General features: G+C 37.3%; 1 protein-coding gene across 1 annotated transcript in view; it reads left to right on the top strand.

Moving 5' to 3' along the window:
• Window positions 1–349: 349 nt before the first annotated feature.
• TBC1D32 (TBC1 domain family member 32) overlaps window positions 350–24,815 on the top strand; it is a 111,946-nt gene continuing 87,480 nt past the window's right edge. Inside the window, exons 1-14 of the mRNA XM_053461287.1 lie at window positions 350–389; window positions 1,538–1,741; window positions 7,016–7,177; window positions 14,920–15,097; window positions 15,245–15,316; window positions 16,513–16,638; window positions 17,440–17,518; window positions 18,450–18,550; window positions 18,642–18,703; window positions 19,945–20,089; window positions 21,206–21,265; window positions 21,509–21,602; window positions 22,650–22,787; window positions 23,493–23,582. Of these exons, the coding sequence (XP_053317262.1) occupies window positions 1,587–1,741; window positions 7,016–7,177; window positions 14,920–15,097; window positions 15,245–15,316; window positions 16,513–16,638; window positions 17,440–17,518; window positions 18,450–18,550; window positions 18,642–18,703; window positions 19,945–20,089; window positions 21,206–21,265; window positions 21,509–21,602; window positions 22,650–22,787; window positions 23,493–23,582 (1,462 nt within the window). The 5' untranslated portion in view covers window positions 350–389; window positions 1,538–1,586. The remainder of the gene's footprint in view (window positions 390–1,537; window positions 1,742–7,015; window positions 7,178–14,919; window positions 15,098–15,244; window positions 15,317–16,512; window positions 16,639–17,439; window positions 17,519–18,449; window positions 18,551–18,641; window positions 18,704–19,944; window positions 20,090–21,205; window positions 21,266–21,508; window positions 21,603–22,649; window positions 22,788–23,492; window positions 23,583–24,815) is intronic.

Below are 24,815 nucleotides of genomic sequence, written 5' to 3' on the forward strand. Positions count from 1 at the left end.
TATGCATATGAACAAAAGTAAAATCTTAACTAATCATTATTTATTTTATTGATTTATATAGGACAATAATATTATACTGCACTGTACAATGAGTAAACAAGACATAACCAGTAATGCATTACAGTTTGGATGCTCAAACGATGTTACAATCTAGAAAAATATTTTACATATGATGAAGAGTGTCATATTTCTCCACCTATTAACTAACATCTCTGTCATTCTACCTGAAATAACTAGAAATGTAATGTTACCGCGCAATAAAGATTGACCCTCCCCAGCTTCCGTAGCCATATGACATCTTTGTGTAACGTGATCCCATAGAAGTCCTGGTAGCTGCAAGAAGAGGCAGGGCGAGATCCAGACGTATACTACGAGTGCCTGCTTAGGAGGTGATGCCCCCCCCCATTAGCTGTTATTTTATATTATCAGGTGCTGCATAGTTCTCCAGTACATTGTACGCATCTGAATGTCTACCCCTTTTCTCGTAATTATTCTTCTCGAGCACTCTCCTCAGTGATAAAAATCCACGATCGGTGCTTTAAGAAAATATTGTTTTTAGTAGAGTTCTGTCAAAACCGTATAGTCTTCATGAAGATGACCGTGCAGGGACTTCAGATCAGTTTGCACCCGGTATGCGATTAAAAAGTAAATGGCCTCCGGTGGATATGAAAAGCTTTGAAGTTTATTTTTTAATGCTATTGTTTGGCCACGGGAAATTGACAGAGACGCTCTAAACGTTTCTATAGCGACGAGCTGCAATAAACGGTGCCAGTCTGCTCCTCCCTTACGTGGCAGGGGGCGTGTCCAACAGTGACCAAATCGTTTTGAGGTTGCGTAACAGTATAGCTATTAGTCCCTCTCGTTCCCCAGTCCTGTTATAGAGAGTAGGGCACGGTGTGCTCAGCGGTGTTCAGGTAATCTCACACACACAACGGTATGAAAAAAAAAGTTTTTGTTACTGTATCATCTTATAGTTAAACAACATATTAGAATGTCTAATAGGATCACAGAAAGACCTAATGCAGGCCAGCTGAGGAAATAAGATGATTAATCATTTTTTGCAACATGATTGGCAATTGATCTGCGAGTAATAATCCCTCTGATTTGGGATGACAGCTTTGTTGTGTTTATTGATCTAGTCCTGCACAGAAATAAAAGTAGCTGATTGGGCTAACCAGTCGTGAATCATGATTTGAGTGTTATGCTATGACATCATCATTTATTTATGTTATCGTTTATTTATATAGCGTTAACAATTTGCGCAGTCAGTGGAAGAATCAAATTCTTTTTATATACGGGTAGATAGACCATGAGCATTTTAAGTACTTTAATATTATATTGTTTAAAATGGCAATAGAAGAAATGCAGTGTCTAAGCGTGCAGATGCTTCACTAAAGTTTGCAGACTGGAATTTCTCAGTAAAGTAAAGGTGAATCCTATCTCTGTTGTGTGTTGTAATGGTAAAATGTATTCTTGTAAATGACCATGTTTTGTTATGTCTGCCCTCCTCTAAACTTGATCATGCATTTTGCTTTAGAAACACAAAAGCCTCAACTAAAGAATTTCAAGTACTGGATCTGTTAAGAATGTCGGCGCTTTCGCCAGAGGATGAAGCTTCACTGCAGTCTATGGTCAGACAGTTGTTCCAGAGTGTGAAGGAGAGACTGGCCAATGCACCCTCAGCTGAATGCGCTGAAGAGATAATGTTGCACCTAGAAGAGACAGATGAACATTTTCACAAGTAACATATTTACTCCTTTCATAACTCAGTTTTTGTTTTAGAGAGGAGACAGAGGCTCTTGGATTCTGGGGCAGGGCTTGGGGATCCTGTCCCCCTAGGATGGTGTCATATCCACTTCTAGAAGTATAAAGAAGCACAGGAGCATTGTTGACAAGCAGCTCATCCATGCCCCTCACCTTGTGTTCAGTGGGGCATCTACCCCTCTTGACCCATGGAGGTCATAGTCCTCCAATATTTTTTTGGCTTTACAGGACTGTGAAGGAACTTAGGCAGAGTTTGGTTGATTTCGTTGTTTTACACTCTTGGATTGTGGTCCACTATCATTTTTTATTCCAGTGACCCACTTATTTCCTATATTGTATCCTGTATTGGCCTCAAACTGCCTTTTTACTCCTGTTTGAACTCCTTTATCTCCAAATACTTCTTCCTAATATTTACCTGTTCTTTCGATTGTGTTGATGATCACTGTAAGCAGTAAAATGTTTAAGCAAACTTGATACAATTTCCTATTAAATGGAACCTTGATCCAAAAGCTACAATTGGGGTATCGTTTCTTATTTCAGGGGTTGTCAGGCTTACCACCCAGGCTTGGTATATGATATGTGCAGAGATGTGACTGAAAATTGTTAATATAAAGGTAATTCTGGGAAATAATGCCAAGAGAAGCAGTAACAGTCATAAGATCCATTCTCACAAGCGTCTGTAAAGCTTATGTATTTTTTTTCCATTTTTGATCAATGTTTAGGAGCCTTGTTTGCAACCAGCAATAGAAAGTGGTGATTGCTTTACCCTATTTCTTTAGCATGTGATTGGATAAGCTGGTACTTTCTGTCTTCACAACTCATGTCTTGTGATCATGTTACATGTTATGCCTTTGGTGTGACTCACATTAAATAGGGTATAGAAAAATACAATGGGATTAATAAAATAAATTTTAAAAAAAAAGATAAAAATGTTTTAACATGTAAAAATAATTCTCCAGTGATATTACCATCAGGGGAACCATCTAGTTCCAACAAAATGTAAAATAATAATAATAATAATAATAATAACAAAAATATACAAAATGTAAAAGTTTATTTGTATGAGAAAGTTCTAAAATTAGCACATTGTCTTCCAAAAAAACCTGGCACGCGAAGTGGTAAAATAACATAATTTGAAATACCCTGGGGTGTCTAGTTTTTAAATATATTTGGGGTAAATTGGCTAGCTTCAAAGATGTCCCAAGTAATACATAGGGGCAGGATGACCTCATGTCAAAATTCTAATTTGAAAAAATGCACAATTCACAAATGTGGCTGTATAGCCTTGAAACAACCCAACAACACCCATACCTGGGTGATATCACTGTACTCAGGAGATGTTGCTGAACACTTATTGACATGGTACATGTCACTAATTTTTGACATATACCAGGAGCTGTAAATTCATACCTAAAGTAAAATGTGTGTGGAAAAAATCTTGACAAAGGCCGGTAGTAAATTGTATGCATGGAAAGAGTTAAAATATTAGCATTTGAAATACCCCGGACTGTCTAGTTTTCAAAAATACGTGGTTTCTATTCCCAAATAGTAAATGGGGCAAGATTACAAGGTTTGAAAACAAACCTGGAAATAGCAATACTCTACTTGCACTTATTGCCATATAACTTTCAAAAATGTTGAGCAATTCTAAATTCAGGACACATATTAGAATCTATTTTTTTAATTAGACTTTGCAAATGAGATTTTTGAAAGTCAGAAAAACTGCTTTTATTCATTTTTTCAACATATTATTTTTATATAGTAAATTTAAATGATGTGATCAATATAATGGTATGTAAAGAAAGCCCTTCTTGTCTTTATAATAAAAAAAAAATATATATAACTACATTCTTGCTTACGAAGGGTACAAAAAACAGTTCGGTCCTTAAGGGATTAATAAATGCTTGTCTTGATGCAGGCAATACTACACTCTGCACTTTATTTTGTTCTTTGCTTGTGAGGTTCTGAATCTTTATGAAGAAAAGCTGATTCTGCTACATAAACTGACAAGTTACGGAATGTCTGATTTATGTTTTAAAGAGTGTTTTTATTGTTGGACATTGAGTATACTTTTAGCTCACATCTTTATTTTTCCACTTTGTATAATCAATAACATTCTGAGAAGTGCAGTTTTATTGAAAAGAAACAAAATAAAACAAATGTTTGCTTTGTGAAGCAAATTTCCCTGTTTGGCTAATCAGAGGAGTTACACTTCCCTTGTTCCCAGTGACAGCAACATATCAATCTGCTTATTTCTTAAAGACTAGTTTTATAATTGAGAGACCTTGTCGTCAGCGACTGCTCTTGCTTTAATCGTGGCACACTGGTACGCAGCTGTAGGAGTACGACAGGCCCTTGCACACAAGTTGATTGCATTGTGTTTTATTAGAGAAGTGCGTTCTTTTCATATATATATATAAAGTTAGATGGCTTTGTAAATAATTTTTTTTTGGATCCCTTAAAGGAATCTACTGTTGCCAATTTGTATACTGGTGGTAGTTTTATTATGTTTTCTTAGATTGTTTGTTTATATGGGGTACCTCATCTAGAGAAATAGGTGTAATACAAAGGATCCAGACTGGGCCAGAAGGAGGTGCACCCATAGAGATAAATATAAAATGGTACAAAGCTGGGAGCCAGATCTAAAAATCCAGGAGCTTTGTCAAGCCCAGGAGTTCAGTTGGTCTAGTTTAATAATTTAAGTATTTTTATTTTTACTCACTTACAGTGGTGTGTGACATCACACTTGTTGAGTCTATTCATTAGAGGGAAAGTTGATTATTTAATTTTAATAGGGAAAATGCATATTGCTGTATTGGTCAAAGTAAAGATTAGATCTTGTGTCAAAGATGATACCATTTATTGGGCCAACATAATGAAGAATCACATAAGCCTTCAGGATTAGGGTGACCACATTTCTTTACTTTCTTACTTAAGTTCACAGTGCATTGCCACAGACGATGGTACAACATGACTTCTGTCATTATATAGCAAGTCAGAAACAGACGGTGGTACAGCATGACTCCTATAATTTTTATAAAGTGATCCTAACACAGACAGCGGTACAGCATGACCGCCACCATTATATAGTAATCCAAACAATGAGGGTGGTCTAGCATGACTCCTATGATTATATACTGATCCAGACATAGGCAGTGCTACAGCATGACTCCTATCATTATATTGGGATCCATGCACAAATGGTGGTACAGGATGACTCCTATAATTATATAGTGATCCAGGCACAGGTGGTGGTACAGGATGACCCTTATCATTATATAGTGATCCAGGCACAGGCGGTGGTACAGGATGACTCACTCTCTCTCAATGTCTCCCTATCTGCTGACCGCACACATCCGTTCCACATCCCTATCTCCTTTCCCACAGCTCCACTTGCTCTTGCCTCTGCTTCTTCTGTCTTCTTTCTTTGTCAGCTTTTCCCGATATCAGCTCTGTTGACCAGGCCTTTGTGCACCACATGGGCAGCCTATGCTCCTTTCCTCCAATCAGGGGAGAGTCTTGTGGTGGCTCCACTCTTTTGTGGAAGCACTCCAGAAGGCGTGGTCAACGGAGCTGATACAATGGAGAAGCGGATGAAGAAGGAAGGCTTAAGAAAAGACAGGAGTAGAAGAGGTATGCCGAGAAGTGGAGCTGCAGGAAAATAGACGGGTACACAGAAACAGTCGACAGAAAAGGTAGGGAGACTCATTTGGGGATATTACATTGTCCCAGACTGATTGTGCCCAGGACTCGGGACAGTGCCTCAAAATGCAGGACTGTCTGGGACACATAGTCATCCTATATCAGGATGTCCATTTTCAGATGTCATAAAGATGAGACATCTGAGGTCCAGAAAGTTTTTGTGACTCTACATCCTTTCTCTTATGTCCTGATATATTTACCACCAGTCAGCTCCAGCACTGACTTCGCTAATGCTGTCTATGCAGCCCCCCCTGCCCCTTTAATATCACTGTGTACTGCGCTGGATGCACAGTCACTACAAAATATTTATTTTCTTTATACACAAAATGCATATTTACACTGGAATATAATATGGAAACTGAAAACAGCCAACTTTATGACAGGATCTGGGTTGCTACCAAACAAATGTAGAAATTCATTAATTTGTTGGCATACATCTTAAAGTTAATGCTACATGATTAATGTGTTAATTTAATAGCCTTGTCTCTGCCATCCTTGAATTGGCCCTTCGTTTTTTTAATTGTAGCAGACATGTCTGGAGTACAACCTTCTATCCTCCGTGATTTTGCCTGTATTCTTGCAAACTGAATCTACTTTAATGCCGAGTACTTTAATATGTATTCTTCTATAGCAAGGGTGTCAGGGACACTGAACTGTCCCTTTAACTATATTTTATGAAAGCATAGATTATCACTTTTGCTGGAATAGGTTTAACATTGTGAGCAGTTTTTTTTTACTGTGTGTAGTGCTATTGCAATGCACAGGGACTGCAGGCAGACGAACATTCAAAGCAGCCGCAAAGTTCAAAACTAAGCCGCTGCAAGCAGGATTGAATGTGGCCATCGTGGCAGTAGTGTACCTGGCATGTACTGTTTGCCTAGGCATGCTAGGAGTGTGATTGCTGTTATCAATTATATATTTTTTGACCAGTTTTGGTGTGTTAACAACACTTTTATTAAAAGTAAATAACACACCAAAATTGGACCGAAAAGTTCAATAACAGTATTAATATATATATATATATATATATATATATATATATATATATATAATTGCTAACAGAAATCACACTATCATGCTAAGTCACTGAAGTGGTAAGCCTACACCACATCAATGTTTGGCTTAGTATATAGTGATAGGGGTTGTACTGCAGTATTGTCAGTGTCTGGCTCACTGTATAGTGATAGGCACACATTGACGGTGGTACACATTATATAGAATTAAGAAGCTGGTTACATATTTTTAATATCACCACCAGTAACTTCCGAATTTCATGGTTATGAAGCTCATCCATTCTCAGTCGCAATAGCTAGTCTGTTCCCTGATAGAAATGGAAGTGTTTAACGTCACTTCTGCAAACTCTCCAGCAGATGTCAGTGAAAGACTAAGTAAGGAAGTAAATGGGCTATCTATGGTTGAATTTGGAAAAAAGTATTAGAAATTTAAATTCTGTTTACATCAGGGATTACTGTTAATTTAAGATAAATATTGTTTGAGTAACATCTGAATATTGTTGTTTTTCACATGGATTTGCAATTATCTGTTTCAGCTACGAGCTTGTGAAATACCTGAGACATTATATTAAAAGTTCCCTTGGATCTGTGATAGAGGAGGAAACTGAAAAATGCACCTTTGCCCAAAGTCAGGGGGAAGGATTAGGATACGACACTCTCGTGCAACGTGTGACAAAAAGGACACGTGAATCCAAAGAGTAAGTTAGTTTATATGATAAAATGACTGTTGAATAATAATGATCTCCAGCTCTTCCTGGTACTCAAATTCTGTTCTGTCATTTATACCACCATTATCTTGCTTAGTAGACAAGCTAACTTGCAACCCTCCAAGTCCTTCCTCGTGATCAATTGCTGACAAGATCAAGCAATGTTTTCCTAATGAAAAGTGTTTCTGTCTGCAGCAATAAAATCTATCTTATTTCTTGTCTCTACTCTCTCTCTACTCCATTTTTTTCCTGCTGCGATATATCCTATTGCAGCCAGGCTTATTCACCTTGCACACCAGTCCTTTCTTGCTGCTTCACTTTTTGAAGCCCATACTGCCTTCCTATTGCTTCAAAATGAAATGTATAATTGCATACAAGGGCCTTCAAGAGTCAGGATTCTGCTGTCCTCCACGTTTCTGCTTTCATCACAAAATATTTCAAACATGAAACTCTTCTCATTTCACAGTAGCAGTAAGCAATGCTGTAAAGTTAGAAGACATCTTATTTAAATAAGAGATATTAATACCAGATAGATAAAGAAAATGTATGCACAGATTTTTATATGCATCAAACATGAAGTGTATGTAAACAATATCTATAAATGCATAAATTACAATGCTAATTCATAAGTGTGATGATTAACTGGAGGCGGAAATAACAAGACAGGCATATGAGTTTTGCACTATAGCTGCTGTTTGAAGGAGAATAATGAGATATAAAATAGGACTACAAATTAAGAAAGATCTTTAAAAGTATTGCTGATGCTGCCAGCAGTATGGGGTCTACACATCACTTACAGCCACCCTGTACCAGCATGTACTGGCTGACTTGGCATGAAAGGAGTGTGATTGCTAACGGCAATCACAGTCCCATCATGCCTAGGTTCCAGCATTTACTGGTTGGATGTGTAAGTGCTGGAACCTAGGCATGATGGGACTTTGATTGCTGTTAGCAATCACACTCCTATCATGCCAAGTCAGCCAGTACATGCTGAAACCTAGCTAGCTGCCCCCCTTGTGTATTGATGCTGCCAGCAGTATGGGGTCTACACATCACTTACAGCCACCCTGTACCAGCATGTACTGGCTGACCTGGCATGATAGGAGTGTGATTGCTAACAGCAATCACAGCAAGCACAGTCCCATCATGCCTAGGTACCAGCATTCACTGGTTGCCTGGGTATGATAGGAGTGTGATTGCTGTGTGGGCAGTGTGGACGCCAGGGCTGGCTTTGGGGTGTGCAACCTGTGATCTATGCCTGTAATTTAGGGGGTTTTAAATATACCTTTTAATGACGTGTTTGTATGTGAATTCCAATTGATCTATACCTGCAAAGCTGGGTTTTTGCGTTATTCTGTAGAGCCATATCTATATATTTCCATACATTATTTATGTATACCTGCAAATACAGTGTTTGTGTGTCTTATTCAGTTGATTAGTACCTGCAATGCTGTTTCCATGTATTTATTTGATCTATACCTGCATTTCATATACTATTGTATACCTGCAAATACAGGATTTGTATATCTGATTCTGTTTAGTTGATATATACCTTCAGAGATCACAAGTGAATTTCAGTTGATCTATACATGCAAATCTTGGTTTGTGTGTTAATGTGTTGATCTATACCTGCTATCGGCAACTGGGGCTAATATTAATATATATGGACAGCAGGGGCATCAATACACAAGGGGCAAAAACACTAAGGGGGGTATAAACGACAATGCAGTGTGAAAAATCCATCCTGATGTAGACATCTGTGACGTAGATTGTGTCCTGCTGTTTGTGTGTTTTTGGTTATCAGTGTAGCAGAGCCTGTCCTCGGGTGTGTGTGTATAGGTGTTGGTGTGGCAGAGCTTGTCCTGGTGTGTGTTTGTGTGTTGGTGTGGCAGAGCCTGTCCTGGTGTGTGTCTGGGTGTTGGTGTGGCAGAGCCTGTCCTGGTGTGTGTGTTCAGTTGTCAGTGTGGCAGAGCCTGTCCTAGGGTGTGTGTTTGGGTGGCAATGTGTCAGAGCCTGTCCTGGTGTGTGTGTTTGGATGTGGGTGTGGCAGAGCCTGTCCTGATGTGTGTGTCTGTGTGGCAGAGCCTGTCCTGGTGTGTGTGTGTGTTTGGTTGTCGGTGTGGCAGAGCCTGTCCTGGTGTGTGTGTGTCTGGGTGTTGGTGTGACAGAGCCTGTGTCGGTGTGTGTGTTTGGTCATCTGTTTTCTGGCACTTAACTTACAGTAGGAATTATTTAATTTATATTTATCCAGAGATAAAATGCCCTCCTGAAGTTGTAGTGACTTCAGGGGACAAAATGTTCAAGGCCCTGAAATCATTTACTGGAAAAGTTATTTATTGTGTTATAATATTTATTTCAAGGATTAGTCGCACTCAATTGTGGCTTCAGGCTTCCCATGTTGAATGATCAAGTATTATTTTAGCCCAATAACAAAAGTATAATTCCATAGCACATTACTTTTGGAAATTAAGAATGCCCCCCCAGTTTGACTGTGGTATCTTGTGTGCCCCCCCCCTATATATTGTTTCTAGAGTCGCCAATGTTTAGGACTGTACAAAGAACTAGAGATCACTAATCCTGACTTAAAATAATTTACTCCTTAGGCGGGGAAGCTATACCTGCAAAGATTGTGCTATCAAATTAAATTGATGCTTTTAAAGGGGCAATTTAGTGCTGCCTGACATCCTCACTATAGAAGAATGCATATTAAAATATTTTGTGTGTCATTTTAAATTCATTCTTCCAAAGCCAATCTGGCCTAGAAGAAGCTGCCCTTTTATCCATGGTCCAACATTTCTCCTCACTAATTGGCTGCTTGAATATTCAATGATTGGCAGAACGCTGTGTTTAGAGGATCTGAACAGCGTTCCTCATGCCAGTGCTGTAGCTGGTTGGAAGTGAGTATAATGCAGGGAGATGTTTCAGGCCAGAAACATCTGCATTTGCAAAACCAACCATACAAAATGTAAAGGGACCATGCAGCTATCATATGCATTTAAAATGCATATGGGGGCTGGAGTGTCCCTTTACATATGGGCTGGATATTTCTAAGCAAAAGAAGAATACACTGGGATATAAGGGGTTATCAATGCACCATGAATTATATTTTGTTAATCTACTTAGAAATCTGATTGCTATTTTGGAATCTGGAAGGTTTTCCCCCATCTTTGAGGCTGAGTTGGTGTCAATTTGCTTCAATATGGGTTTTTTGCCTTCTTTTGGTTTAAGAGCGGGGATGGCTTCTCCATTTAGGCTTTATTTTTAGTCTGATATATCTTCTGTATTTGTGAGTGCAATAGCTGTATAGTCTTAAGCATGTAAACGTTTAACACAGTATACATTATGATATTTTTATTTCTTTTATAAGAAATTTGTTGTGAGAAACTGTAAGAAGACTTCCAACTACATACTACCAGGTTATCTGGTTTTAACACTTTGTACTTTCAGCACCGAGCACACTTTAACATTTTTATTGTATTATATCTATTGTACAAAGAAAGTTGGCATGTAAGATAGAAGATGCTCTATATGAACAATTAAGAGATTGGTAAATTAGTATGAATGCAGAGGGATGCTAACAAATGTTGCTTAGAGATAGCTTTCTAAATCATGCCTCGTGCCTGTTTAGTATGATAAGCTCCATTTTAAAATACCTGTCCTATAAGGGTATGCTGTATGGTTGTTCTGTTTCAGGTTGGAGTATAATTTTCTATCTCTGCATAGCACTAGACACATGTTTCAGATGTTCACTCTTATTTTTCTTTTTTAAATGGTGCATCTGTTATTTTAAAAAGCTATTTTAATATGCTGTTTTTCTTCAACCAGAAGAAACATGTACTGTCTGGATTACATACGTTGATGCTCAAGAACAAATGTAAACCTCCAATTAGCAGGGAAGAGAGCTAAACAGGATTGTATATTTTTGACTGACTGCTGGAAACATATGCTTTGTGTTTTAGATGATACACTTCACAGAGGAAGCAAAGAGAAATATTTCAGGCACCTCATTGGCATCATAACACTTTTTTTCTTTTTAGTTGAGACATGTTTTTATGTTAAAAGACAGGAAGAAAAGTCTAACTAGCAGTGGCATCTTTATCTGAAATAAGCAGAATGCTGCTGTGACTGAACAGGTTCCAGTAATTAGTTATTGCCATCCAAAGTTTATCAAACCTCGTTCTCAACAACTAATGAAGCCTCGTTTCAGAGCTGACTGTTGTTAATTTAATGCATATCATGGTGCCTCAGGCTTTTTATTCTCAGTCTTTATAACTGTGGGGATTTTGTTTTTGTTTAGCAATAACCAGGGAAGGGATGCCACCTTTTTGGCTCTAGGGGTAGCTAAAACCAAGTAGCCTTCCCGCTATTAAGCCCAATTCCCCGGGTCTACATACTTACACGGTCTACCTGCACCCTAGACTAGCCCGCCCCTGACAGTAATGGAATATTATACTTGTCCCAAAATAAGTTCAATGACCATTTTTGCTTTAAACATTAGAAAATTCTTTACCTGTCTTGGTCAGCATGTCAACATATGATCAGCCAGGTTTGGCATTTGTAAGGGCAGCTTTGAGAATAAAATGGAAAAACACTTATTATTTATGGTTTATGTTTATCAAGGCGATGTTGCATCAGTAGACTCTGCAGGGCACTGGTGCTGTCTGTTCTTCATTGACTTTGTCTCTGTGCTGCCCTCTGTATCTTACACACTAATCGTGATGCACAGAGAATTAAACAGTGTTACAGAATGTTACAGAGTGTACCAAAGTCTTCTAAAATCTTCTAAAATACAATGTATTTGAAATTACCTTAGTAAACTATGATCGGTGTTATTTTCTTTTGATACTGATTTTTTTTACATTTAAAAGCTTTTATTAAAGCTAATTTAATGTAGCCCCGTGCTATTGCTCAGGTTGCTCTGATCAGTATTGTACTGCAGTGCTCAGAATTTTTTTTTTCTCTTTTTGCGTGAACCTCATTTTATTAGTTAGCTGGGCAACTAGGTAGGATAAGTGGGTTAGTGTAAGGTTGAGCATTAAAAAAAATATATATAAAAAAACATGTTGTATTTTACATTTATAGTTCTCCGTTCAAAATGTCCCTCACGCATAGTGTGGAGGAGTCTTATGCCATTCTGGCATCTAGTTCAGGCACTGCAACGGCCTCGGATATTGAACCGATTATTGACAGTGACTGTTTAGTAGTCTCTGCTGCCAACCCGCAACCACCAAGAAGGAGATTTGGTGCAACTAGGGTGCCACCTAATGTGGTGCAATCACAATTACCCCCATTCACTGACAAAAAAAATACAACAAATAGTGAGCCACATCAATTTGTGTAGCTGTTAGTCACTAATAACTTGTTTGAGGCTATTGCTGCTCAAACAAATCTTTATGCCTAACAGACATGGCAGCTAACCCCAACTCATATTATGCAATGTAGGAGACCTGGCACCCCACTTACTTGGTGGAGATTAAAATGTTTTTTTCCTCCTCCACTTCAATGACAATGCTTAACTGCCAAAAAATTATCCCACATGCGACAGGCTCTATAGGCTAATGTCCCTTCTAAATGTTCATAAACATATGTGCCTAACCAAAAGATCTGCATAGACAAATTGATGATGTTATTTGAAGGCAGACTGCTTTTCAAGCAAAAAGATCTAGATACAATACCCTGCCAACTTGCAGTCAGAAAATGTTGTCCAACTGAGTGAAATACTTTTTCCTCTAAAATCATGCAGAGCTTGCAGCAAAAAAGCCCGTTCCTGTCCTTATCTGCCAGGCGTATGCAATAGGTTGTGAGTGATAAAAAAATAAGACATAGAACTATAAATGTATTTTTTTTAAAAAAAAAATATGTTCAAAATGCCCTATACATATAGAGGAGGAGGCTTATGCTAATCTGGTTATGCAGTTGTAGTTCTGCCACTTTTCAGTTCATCAAAGAAGAGCATATTCTAAGATGTTTTTTGTTAAAGTTAAATAGTGTGTTTACATTTCAAAAATATATACTAAGCTAAAGCAGCATTCAGTTACCCTTAGTCGGGCAGAAAGTGTTAACAAAGCGGCATACACAAATGCTGTAAAAATTATCCCTAAATTTGGCATGCAATTGTGGCAAAATGGCTGTATAAAATGCCTGAAAGGACACCAAATACAAAAACCCTATGGTCTCTATTTCTAAGATATTGGTTGAAGAGGTAAATTAAAGTGACCGGCTTCAAATCTATACCAAATAGGCCATGAATACAGGTTGAGCAGATATCAAAATTCCAAATTGAAAACTGTGGCCTTTTAACCCCCAAAGAACCTGACAAACCCATGCATGGGTGGTACTACTGTACTCGGGAAATGTTGCTGAACACCTATTATGGTGATGTTTGGCAGTGAGATATACAAGGCGCTATAAATACATACCTAAAGTACAATGTGTGCAAAACAAAAATTACTTTACAACCCCAAACTTTGGTTGGTGGTTGAAATAGTGCATGGAAAAAGTTAAAATGCCAGCATTTGAAATACCTTGGGTGTGTAGGTTTCCAAAATATATGATTTTATTTGGCAATTAGAATTAGCAAACTTTAAATATGTCCCAGACAGGACATATGCCCTTTGTATGTGACATCTAGAGAACACTCTTACTGTCCCTTTAAAAACAACATTTAACTTGTATGTGTGCATGAAATGACAGAGAAGAAAATTACATTTAAACAGCTGCATATAAAAAAAATAGGAAAAAACACGCTGGTCATTGACCCAGGAAAATCCCTTGGTACTTAAGGGGTTAAGCATAATGCCAGTAGTTTGAGCATGTCCAGGTTTTCATAAAAACATAGATAATAGATTAATTGCCACAGTTCTCCATTGGAGATCCTGTGATTTGACATCTTTTTACAAAGATTATATATTCTTAAAAGCTTTCAGTGAGGTCCCACTTTGTGTTTAATAACTTACTTTGTTACATCTCATCAGACAGACAAGATAAAGTTGTGCTGGAAGGCTGAGCAATGTCATCAAAGTGACTTTTTCGATAACTATTTATGAACCAATATTTTCAGATTCCATCAAAGCAGCAGCACATATTTCAACCTTACTTGAATTTGTCAGTCCACCAATTTCTCTTGCTCCCATTGTTTCCTATCTACAATGCTTTTTTATTAGCCTGCCACTCATTTTATTCCTTAAAGAGCAAATGGGCCCAATGCCTTATTTTCATTTTATGTAATCTCTAAACCCTTTGATGTTCCGACTTGTTGGTCCTGTTGGTGTTAGTGAATTTAAGTAGAAGGGTAAAACTCTTCACAGTCTACCTCCTTAATTATATTGAGCTGCAATAATTGTATGAATTAATAATTATAGCATTTGGTCCAAACATGAACAGATATTCTGGGATAATCCATCAATAGAAAGTTTTGCTACAGCCGTTTTGTTATAATTTCGTTTGACCGCTGCTTTCTTTTCTATAAATTCCATTTAGCACGTAAACACATTCTTCTCTTTGATTGGTTTCATGGTGAAATGAGCAACGCCACTTAGACAAAGCATCATCGCTGGCACTTTTCGACTCAAATAAACCCTAGCAGGCTTACCGTTTTGTTCTTTCCTCTGAATGATTAATCACACAAAATGAAACAGAAATGTTCGTATGGCAACCACCAATCAAGAGTCTACCTTTGTGCCACATCACAACTAAATGTCAGTGTGTGTTAACTCTTTCTTGATTGTTGAAAGGTACACAGAAATGATGCATTCCCTGAAAAACAGCATGATGGCTGTTGTAGAAACCCTTCTTAACAAGTTTGAGGAAGACCAGGCGAAAAATAGAGAAATGCAGAAAAAAAATGTACATGATCAGCACAGCGGGCGTTTTACTGATAACTGCTCCGACAGCGATTCCTCTTTCAATCAGGTATGCTTGTTTCCAACACACTGGAGAATGACCTTGTTTCCTAATGGTTTCTAAAGCCCTGCCGTGCTGAACAGGTTAATGTAACACCTTTAAACTCCCATCATAATGGCAAGGAGCTGCAGTTGTTATTCTTTTCTTTCTTTGCAGAGTTATACATTTATGAATCAAGAACAATTGCAACAAATTGCAGAGCAGCTGGATCCCGGCCAGCCTGAAGAGGTGCGTTTAAATTTAATAATGGCAATAATGACCCACAGATTTTCTATGCTTGGAAACTTTTTTTTTCTGGTTACTTTTATGCTCAGTACAATATATTAAAGTGAAACGGTTACCAAAATGTAAGGTGAAGTTGACAAAATCACAGAATAAAGTGGAATCGAACTGCTGAACGGTAATCATCTGAATGTTGGAATATCAAAACTGAAATACATCATTTAATGGACCTAAACCACAGTGTTAGGGCACAGTACTGTTACTATCATTATATGGAATCTATGGGTAGCTATCAGAAATTGTAGAACTATAACGCCCATGACGATCAGCAAACTCTAGGCTAGCTGAGCATTATGGGAACTCTAATTCGAACACAATTGAGGAACTGCATAAAGTCCATATCCAATATATTTATTACAAAATGACCATTCTCTTGTTTTTAATGCCATTTCTTCATGTTGCCATCTTGTTTTCCTAGTTAAAATACTATGAATATATTGTATCTCATATCACCTTTAACATCTACCTGTGTCTATTGATCTATAAAACACAACGAAAAATGCAGTAACCCTAAATGGAAAATCCTTTGGAAAAAATAATAGTTTTTTTCTCCTTGAATATAAAATACAGTTCTGTATACAGTACAGCAGTATAGGTCATCATTGACAATAAACTTTGTTTACCTGCAGACCTGGAGGCTGCTGCTGTTGTCAGTGATATTTTGGGTTTCCCTGTTCAAACAAGATTTTTCACATTTGTGTACGGTGGTGCTAGTGAAGTCCATTGTTCCATAGACTTTCAATAGCCAGAGTGTCTGGCTGAGTTATTAATACCCAGCTATTCTATTGTTTACCATAGGCAGTATGATAAAGAGTCAGCGTGTAGATTACAGTGCCAGAACAAATACTAATATGTGGTTACCTGTAATCCATTGTACAGTGCCGCTAAATATGAAGGTACTTTGTAAATCTGTAAATAACAAAACTAACTAATAATACCAGAGAAAGCAGCGCAAGATTTTCTACAACATATTTTGAATCTTATACTATTAATAAAAAAAATTACTCAGAGCCCCCCTTTAACAATGGATTATGGTCCAAATAAAAACCGCTATTAACTTTCCCAAGGGGAGGAAAATAAATGTGATTATTATTTGTTAGATTTTACCACATTTCTGTTAAAAGCATTCTGTTTCTCTGCAGGTGCGGAAAGAGGCCATGCAAACTTTATGTTCTGCTCCACCCTCCGATGTCCTCAACTGCGAGTGTTGGAATATTCTTCATAAAAACCTCACACATTCACTTGCCGATCCAGACTCCGCATTCACGGTAAAGATTATTATCATCGTTATTAGTAGTAGTGGGAAGGCGAGGATGAGGAAGATGAGAAATAGAAGCACTAGTAGTGTTTTACTTTGGGTATTTATGATTTATTCAGAAGCATGCCTGATGAATAATGCACACAATGCTTGTTGTCTGAAGATAATAAGAAATGGCTGGGACAAAACTGGATATAGAAAATGTCCTATTAAATGATTGATGAGTAAAAAATCCCGCAAAACCCCCCCAAAATTGAACTTGCCTCCTCTTGTGGAAGAATGTCAAAGAAACCATGCATAAAGCATCGTAGGTTAATAGGTTGACCCACTGGATGGGAAAATTAGCTTACTTGCCAATCAGCAGTTTTCAGCAAAAAAAGATTGTTGTAAACTTCCTGCAATGAAGCAACAAGTCTTCTTACCATCTCTACAAGGTGTCCTGTTTAGCTGCAGATATTTGTGAAATGTCTGTGATCAGTGGGATCATTTTTTCCTTTCTTTCTTTTCTTCTTCTTTCTTTTCTTTCTTTCCTCGCCACACCTTTTCCAAAATCTCCTCCTTACAATGTTTTCTCATGCTGCTTCTTCACAGGTTTTGTTTCCACCCCATGCATTTTTTGTCTCCCATCTTAACCTCCCCACGTATTTATTCTCTCTGACCTGTTTTCTTTTTTCACTCTTTTATTTCCTTAAGCTTTCTTTTCTTTCTTTCTTTGTGAATTTTGCGGTTTGTTCTTCATGTGCATTTCGCTATAATTTAAATATGTTTATCTATGAGAAAGCTTGATATTACACATTTTGTTTGCCCCTAGGAGAAGATTTTGCGCTTTTATGCAAAGACCTTTTCCTCCTCCCCGCTGAGCATGGCAAGAGAGGTTTATACAAGTTTAGGTACTGTGTATACCTTTAACTTACTTTACACGACGATAGTATGATTGTAATTGTTCTTGCTGACATGGACATAAAGAAACGTAATGTGTCTTAAACAGCCTTGCTCTTTGAAAAGCTAGAAAACTGAATTGTTCACTGTCCTTTCGCTCCTACAAGTGTCACGAAACGTTCAATGTTAATCTGCAGCTCTTTGTACTTTTATGTGAGCAGCATTGTCTCAGATAGATGTATTTTTTTTAATAAACGTTTTATTATGCACATGTATACTTAATAGAAATGAAGACATTTAACAGCTTGGACCAGTTTAGCCATAACTAACCATTCCATGACTGATCACAGCTATTTGTAAGAGTGGTATGAATAATTATTGATGTGGCAAATGTACTTCTGGTACTTTTATTTTCTGCTCTTAATTGCTTAAAACTGCTTAAATTATTGATTTTGAAAAATGTGAATAGCTATTTTTTCCAATAGTTAAGTTATTCATGAATTTTGTCCCCAGCACTATGTAGAAGTCTACTGTACATTTTATAGAACTGTATGAGAAGGCAAATGTTATTAGATAGAATCTTAACGTGCAAGAATGTGTTTCTGACAATGAGAAATGTTGTCCCCCACCTCTATTACAACTCTTAGGAGTGCTAGTTAACTACTTTACACTATTCATTGGTTGTTAAGTTGTAGATGAAGTTAACAGTGTTTGACTAGCTGATGTGCTTGTCATAAAAATAATGGTAGGTGACCCATGTACTTTCATATCATTGGGTAAAGAGCATACAGACAGAGCAGGCTATTAGGCAGTTGGGCATAATGATATGACTGATATATCGTATATAATGTGTGTGCATACTTGTTTTGTTTTTATAGCTTTGTGTTTTAGTTTTAGCCTTACCAACCCTCTGAAATGTTTTTGTTTTTCTTCTTTCCCCAGCAAAACATTTGGAATTGTCATTTTTATCTAGAGAAAGTCAAAAACTCTTGTCGGCTGGTATAGACATCACCAACCCGGACACTATTCGCATGTTAAAAAAAGTATGTGTTGCTTTATACTCCAGTTCACTAGGTGTATAAATCTATAATAATATACATTTCTATTATTTCATTTTTTTTTTGTATTCTATAGATACGGCTTTTAAACGACTACCAGAAGGAAGCTCCATCTTTTTGGATTCGACATCCAGAAAAGTAATTATTTTGTTAACTTTAAATATGAAAATGTTCAACGGTTTGATTTGTACCCTAACACAGAGCAGTAAGACATGCTGGCAGAAAGGGTCCATCGCGCATACACCCTCCGGCTGTCAGAGAGAATTCCCTGCAGTGGTGCGGGGAACTCTCCTCTCTGACAGCCGGGGAAGGTCTGCGCGATGGATGCAGAAAACCCCCGCTGCTAACGGCACCTCCTTGTGGCTGCAGCGGAAGTTGCCCACGCGAATCGCATAGACATCTACCCGCTGCCCCGACTACACACCGGGGAGTCAGAAGCACCAGCAGCGGAGGTTACCAGACAGGAGGATCCAGGTCCCCTGCAGTGCTGCGGGGGATCTGGATCTTAGTCTCATAGTCAGGCCTCTATTTGAGGTCTGATTATAAGACGACCCTGATTATAAGACGAGCAAATACAGTATTTCCAAGGCTGCTTTACAGCTTGTAGTCTTTTGCAGGACCTTCATGGCCTCATTCTGTTGTACTAATAACAAGAAAAACACAAATATTGGTTGTGATGCTCTTTTCAGCTACTTAGACCATCAACTACAGTATGCGACCGGGCAGTGAGGGCCCTGACAAATTCTCATATTGCTGGCAACCCTGTGTAAAACTAGCAATAATGCTGGATATATTTTCATTACTCTAATTACATCATAAAGAATGGGGATGTTAGCCAAGTGGCTGCCACACAAGTTTATAAATGTACAACTATTATCTGCATTAATTTCACAGGCAAATGAAATCATAAACACAAAGAGCAAATTAATCAGATAAACCGTAATTAGTTGATACATTTCATATGGTTTCCACTTGTTTTTTGCTTCATTTGCCAATCTATTGTCATTTATTTTGCTTAGTTGACGAGACTTTAAAGATGCATGAATGTGGACTACATAAGTGTTGATGGAGTTTAACAATCTTTAATTGTCTTCTAAAAGAAGCATTTCAGTAGAAGGCAGGCCCACTAAACGTTGTTTATCGTGATTTCACATTCAGAGACAAAATGCATATTTTAAGATGCAAAAATCTGAAATCCTGACGTTTCACCTTTACAGAAGCATGAAAGCTGTGACCTCAATTTCATTTTAGGTTTAAATAGCTTATTATTGACCTTATTGTATGTTGGCGAAAAAGCACTTTAATGCAATTTGAAAGGTCAAGGAGGCTGAAAAAAATACTAACAAATGTTAATCTGCTTATTTTTTCTGTTCACTAAGATACATGGAAGAAATTGTGGACAGCACATTGTCCCTCTTATCAGTAACTCAAGAGTCAAGCTTGCCTACTTCCCAAATGCTTCAAAGTCCCGTCATTTTCTTGGCTATGATTGACACCAAGGCTGTGTGGTTCAAAAAATGGATGGTAATGTAGAGAGTATAATTTCTTGGTGCTGTCAAATAATGGAAATGGCTGACACTGATCTACAGTCCAAAAGAAAATAATGGAAAAAAATCTAATTGTTTTATCATTATGTATAGTTTACAGATTGAAATGGAAAATTACTGATCAGACATATAAGACTCTAATTTTTTCATATCATTTCTCCTGGAGGTACATCAAATACAATCACCGATATAAATTTAATGTTTAGATAGATTACTATAAAATTTTTCAATTAACAAAAATATGTAAGGCAAGCAAAGGTTTTTATTTTAATGCAAAATTAATCTTATGTTCAAGAAGATGGTGCCTGGCTGTGTTCAGGGTCTTTACATTACTTTCTTGGATTTAGCATATAATACTGGCATTGCTGTCAGACATAACTGCTTACGTCTGCCTCCAGCACTGGTCTGTGTGTGCTCCTGTAGTGGCAAAGCTGTGCTTGCAGAGAATGGTTAATGAAAAGGTGAACGCTAGTCAAAATGAATCATGTTAAACAGAAAAAAAAAATACACAGAGAAAGACATCCTTCAATATATGGGCTGTAAATCCCCTGCTCAAGTAAATGAGGGATTAAAAAATATATATATTAAAAAAGAAAATGGTAGACATGCCTCCCCTTATCCCAATCTTGTCCGAAGTGGGATGGGGGCGTATCTTTGCTCCATGCCCGCACCCAAGGAAGTGAGTGGATTAAAATGATTAGAAAAAAAACATTTTGAGAGACACAGACTCCATCATGTGCCTTTGCCTCTCCCTCCATTGGATAGAGGGGTTGTGATTAAGTAGAAAAAAAATCGATAAATTAAATAAAAAAGCTCTAACTACCTCCTCCGAGTAGGGGTGATAAAAATTATATTTTCATTTACCTTTTCTAGCCCATCCGGTCATGTCAAATGATACCCTTCCTCATCTTTAGCCTGGGGAAAGTGACCATCTAAACAATAACATAAAGAATATTTCCTCTCCAGTGGGTTGTTAAGTAACTGCTGGTTGAATGGATGTCGGTGAGGTAGAATGGTTAATACCGCAGCCCGGATGGTTGACAGGCTGGTGGATCTCAAAGTTTTACAACTTATTTTGCCATTTCTATTTCAGCATGCGCACTACAGCAGAACAGTAGTGCTACGACTTCTTAAAAAGGACTATACATCTTTGGTAAGGAACATTGTGCTATGCTTTTCTATATACTCATAAATTGGGCTTCACAGAAGATTACATATTCCAAAACAAAGAGGCAGTTATCAAATCTCTGAAAATTGTAATTTTGAAGACAAAAAAAACCCAACGCCTCTGAAAATAGATTGCTTCAACTAAGTTTCTTATCATTAAATCTCTTTTTTTTCTCAGCACAGATTTAAGAAGTATGGGGTTTTACACTCACAATTTTCTTTCTTCCAGATTTCTGCAGCAATTGATCAGTGCTTCTTCTACTTTGAATCATCGCAGTCAGCAGCTGATGAGCAAGTAAAGTCAACTCCTCGGCAACATTGTGGTAAGGGTTTGAACCGTATCATACCTGGGCATGTGTTTAAGTATCATCATTGTGTATGGGTACATATAAAATAGAATAGACTAAGAATAAAACCCTGTCAATCTTCAGTGGCTCTTATGCTTCTTCCAGGTTCCCTGCTGTTGTGTTTTTCTTCAGCCCAAATGTATATTTAAAACGATCAGTTACTGATGTTGTTGTACCAATATGCTGTATTTGATGATTGTCTCACTTATCATTCACATATGTAATATTGGAAATATGTTACATTTAGTTTAGTTTGTTAATTTGTCAAGTGCAGTCCTGGCCATATCATTTTGTCTCAGTTGACCTAAGTTTTCCCTTACAATCTATGCGTGGTTCACTATTTAATCATTTGTTATACATTTATCTCGGGTGTTGAATCCTGCCCAATATAACTACTTTTAAAGTGATGATCCACAGTTTTTTGGATTCTTTTTGAGTGCTCCTCTCCCTTTTAAATATAGGAATTGATTCCCTAAAGGTAGAGTTGAAAGGAGAGTTTGCAAAAGAGTTATAGTCTCAGGTATCTGGCCTTCACTTTAGGTTATGAAGTTCCAACCCAATGAGCTTCTGCAGCGGAAATAGCTTTCCTACCTCAGTACAGTAGATATTTGAGTTTGTGAGATGTCTTTCAAGGTTCTTTACACATTAGATTTTGGTTTGTGCAGGGCCAGTTCATCCCTTCTTGCTGGCAAAATCTGACAGTGATAACTCAACCCTCCTGCAAACTCTCCCTTTAGTGAATAGGCCCCATAGTTGTCCTTAAATGTGTTTAACTTTCTGTTTACTTGTATGGATGCTTATGCTTTGAAGCTCTAAAATATTCTCTTTTAATGTAGTTCCCGTGGAACAGATATTAGCTGTCTCGTGTTATTTGGACTTCTAGTTTTGACCAAGACTAACATCTCGTTTGACAGAGTGAATACTATGTTATTCTCTGGACTATTGGTGTCAATCAAAGAAAATGTCACATTTCCATGAACATTTACAGAAGTTTAATTATGTTTTCATCTTGTTTCTCTCCAGGCACTAAACAGAAGACTTTCTATACCAGACGAGAATTACATTATTTATACTTTGTTCATTCAGTTAGTCTTCTAGGAAGATTACTAATATATAAACATGGCCGAGAACTGTTCCCCATAAAAGTGAAAACCAGAAAAGGTAATTACAAAAGCGATGGGAAGCCTGAGGTATTTTCCTTTTAAATTTTTATTTAATGACATATAAGGTAATATTGCTGTTTAAAAGCAGATTGCTGTAAGTGTTAGTATTTTTATTATGTTTATTCTTGCATATATAAGTATATATATATATATATATATATATATATATATATATAGAAGTACACCCTTTAGGTTTATCTAAGATTTTAAATAGGTCTTGACTTGAAGATTGTTTAACATGGGTCCTGTTATAAAATACAGTGCTTAATGCATTAAGCTAGGTTACCATGGGCAAAAAGTTGGTTCCAATTCCTTTTAATAAATATCTACCGATCTAGAGGCTGTCTTTTTGTCATGTGTTGTTATTGATGACTCGCTGTTCTTTATGACATTGGTAGTGAAGTCCATTCCCCCATAGACTTTCATTAATCAGAGTGTCTGTTTGTTTTACTACAAGGCATTGTGACAGTTGTTTGCGTGGTAGATTAGGCATATACAGCTAGGTCGCACAGACATGACTGATATAGAGCTGCCTGAAAAGATTATATTATGCAAAAGCTAGAACCGTTTAAAAAAGTTTGGTGAGTGTTCCTCTTTTAAAACATATCTACTCGCTAGTAAGGTTCTAGCCCACACAGTTAATCTGTAACACTGTACTGCTTCTTTTGGGTGTTGATAAAATAAAATGTATTTGTTTTTACAGAAAAGGTCTCACTGTCTGACTTGGTGGTACTTTTTACCCATATTATGTTGTACTGCGCCAATGGTCCCAAGGGAGTCGGAGAGTACACAGGTAATTTTTTTTTGCAAATTATCTGTAGATCAGCTAACCATGAAATATATTCACCATATCAGCACTGCTTTTTCAGTGTTGTAGCATGGGTTAAATACATAAAATGAATGTATTTACTTGTATTTAGTGCACCACAAACAAAGAAAACCTACCTCAGTGACCTTTTGTTTGGTACAAAGAAATCCAATAATGTATTGCCTGTCTGGCAAGCAGAATTTTCTTTTCTGTAGGGAAATAACTGCATAACTGCCCTCATAGGCAAACGTTGTTAACAGGTTGGAATATTAGGTAGTAATATACAGGTATTTGTTTGCACAAAAAACATTTACACAATATTTATTTGGTAAGCCCACTGTACCCATATATGTAGTTTTAAGCTTAGTATGCATTTGAATTAGACAGCTTTATTATGTATGTTTGTGATTGTAGTAGTCTGATAAATTAGTTTTCTACATAGTTAAGAGATTAATAAAAGTAACTACCGTATGTTAATTTTAAGACTTTTAAATATGTCGTGCTGGGGTGTCCAAAATATGAGCCATTGGACATTGAGGTGCAGCCCGTCTAAGAACCAAGGAGATATGTGTGTATATATATATATATATATATATATATATATATATATATATATATATATACACACGTTGACCACAAAGCTACTTGCCATGGCTCACTTCAGGAGGCTGCATCGGACCAGCCCTGACCCTCCCCTTGCTTCCCGATCACTCCCCGAGGGGTTAATGTTTGTGCCTTTAGTTCCCATAACAGTTTAAAAATAAATAACTTCTGCAGGAATGACCTGGAAGTCAAAGGTGCCTCCAGGTCCATTGCTGTTAGACTCTTCAGCAGTTTAAACTGCTGCAGAACCAGCCATAGGTGGGCTGATGATGATGATCAGATCACTCCTGACCAATAGGAGTAATCTGATCGTTATGACAACCAGTTGATGGCCCCCCTCCAATAAGTGGCAGCTGTCATTTTTTTTAATACATAATTATTGCAACCTGATCAATTATTAGTGTTGCTTTAGATCAGACCTAAACATCTCACTTACAAGTGATTACGTTTAAAAAAAAAAAAAAAGACATAAATAATTTTATGGGCAGGTTGAGCCAAATTTTCTCTCGATGAAAAATGAATGCGGCCCACACACACACTTGCTTTGACTTAGCTTCAGACGTTGCATTTTATGTTATACTCCAATGCATAGTCAAGCACAACATAGGGAAAAGA

The sequence above is a fragment of the Spea bombifrons genome, chromosome 3 (assembly GCF_027358695.1).
Source record: "Spea bombifrons isolate aSpeBom1 chromosome 3, aSpeBom1.2.pri, whole genome shotgun sequence".
Classification (NCBI taxonomy): Eukaryota; Metazoa; Chordata; class Amphibia; order Anura; family Pelobatidae; genus Spea; species Spea bombifrons.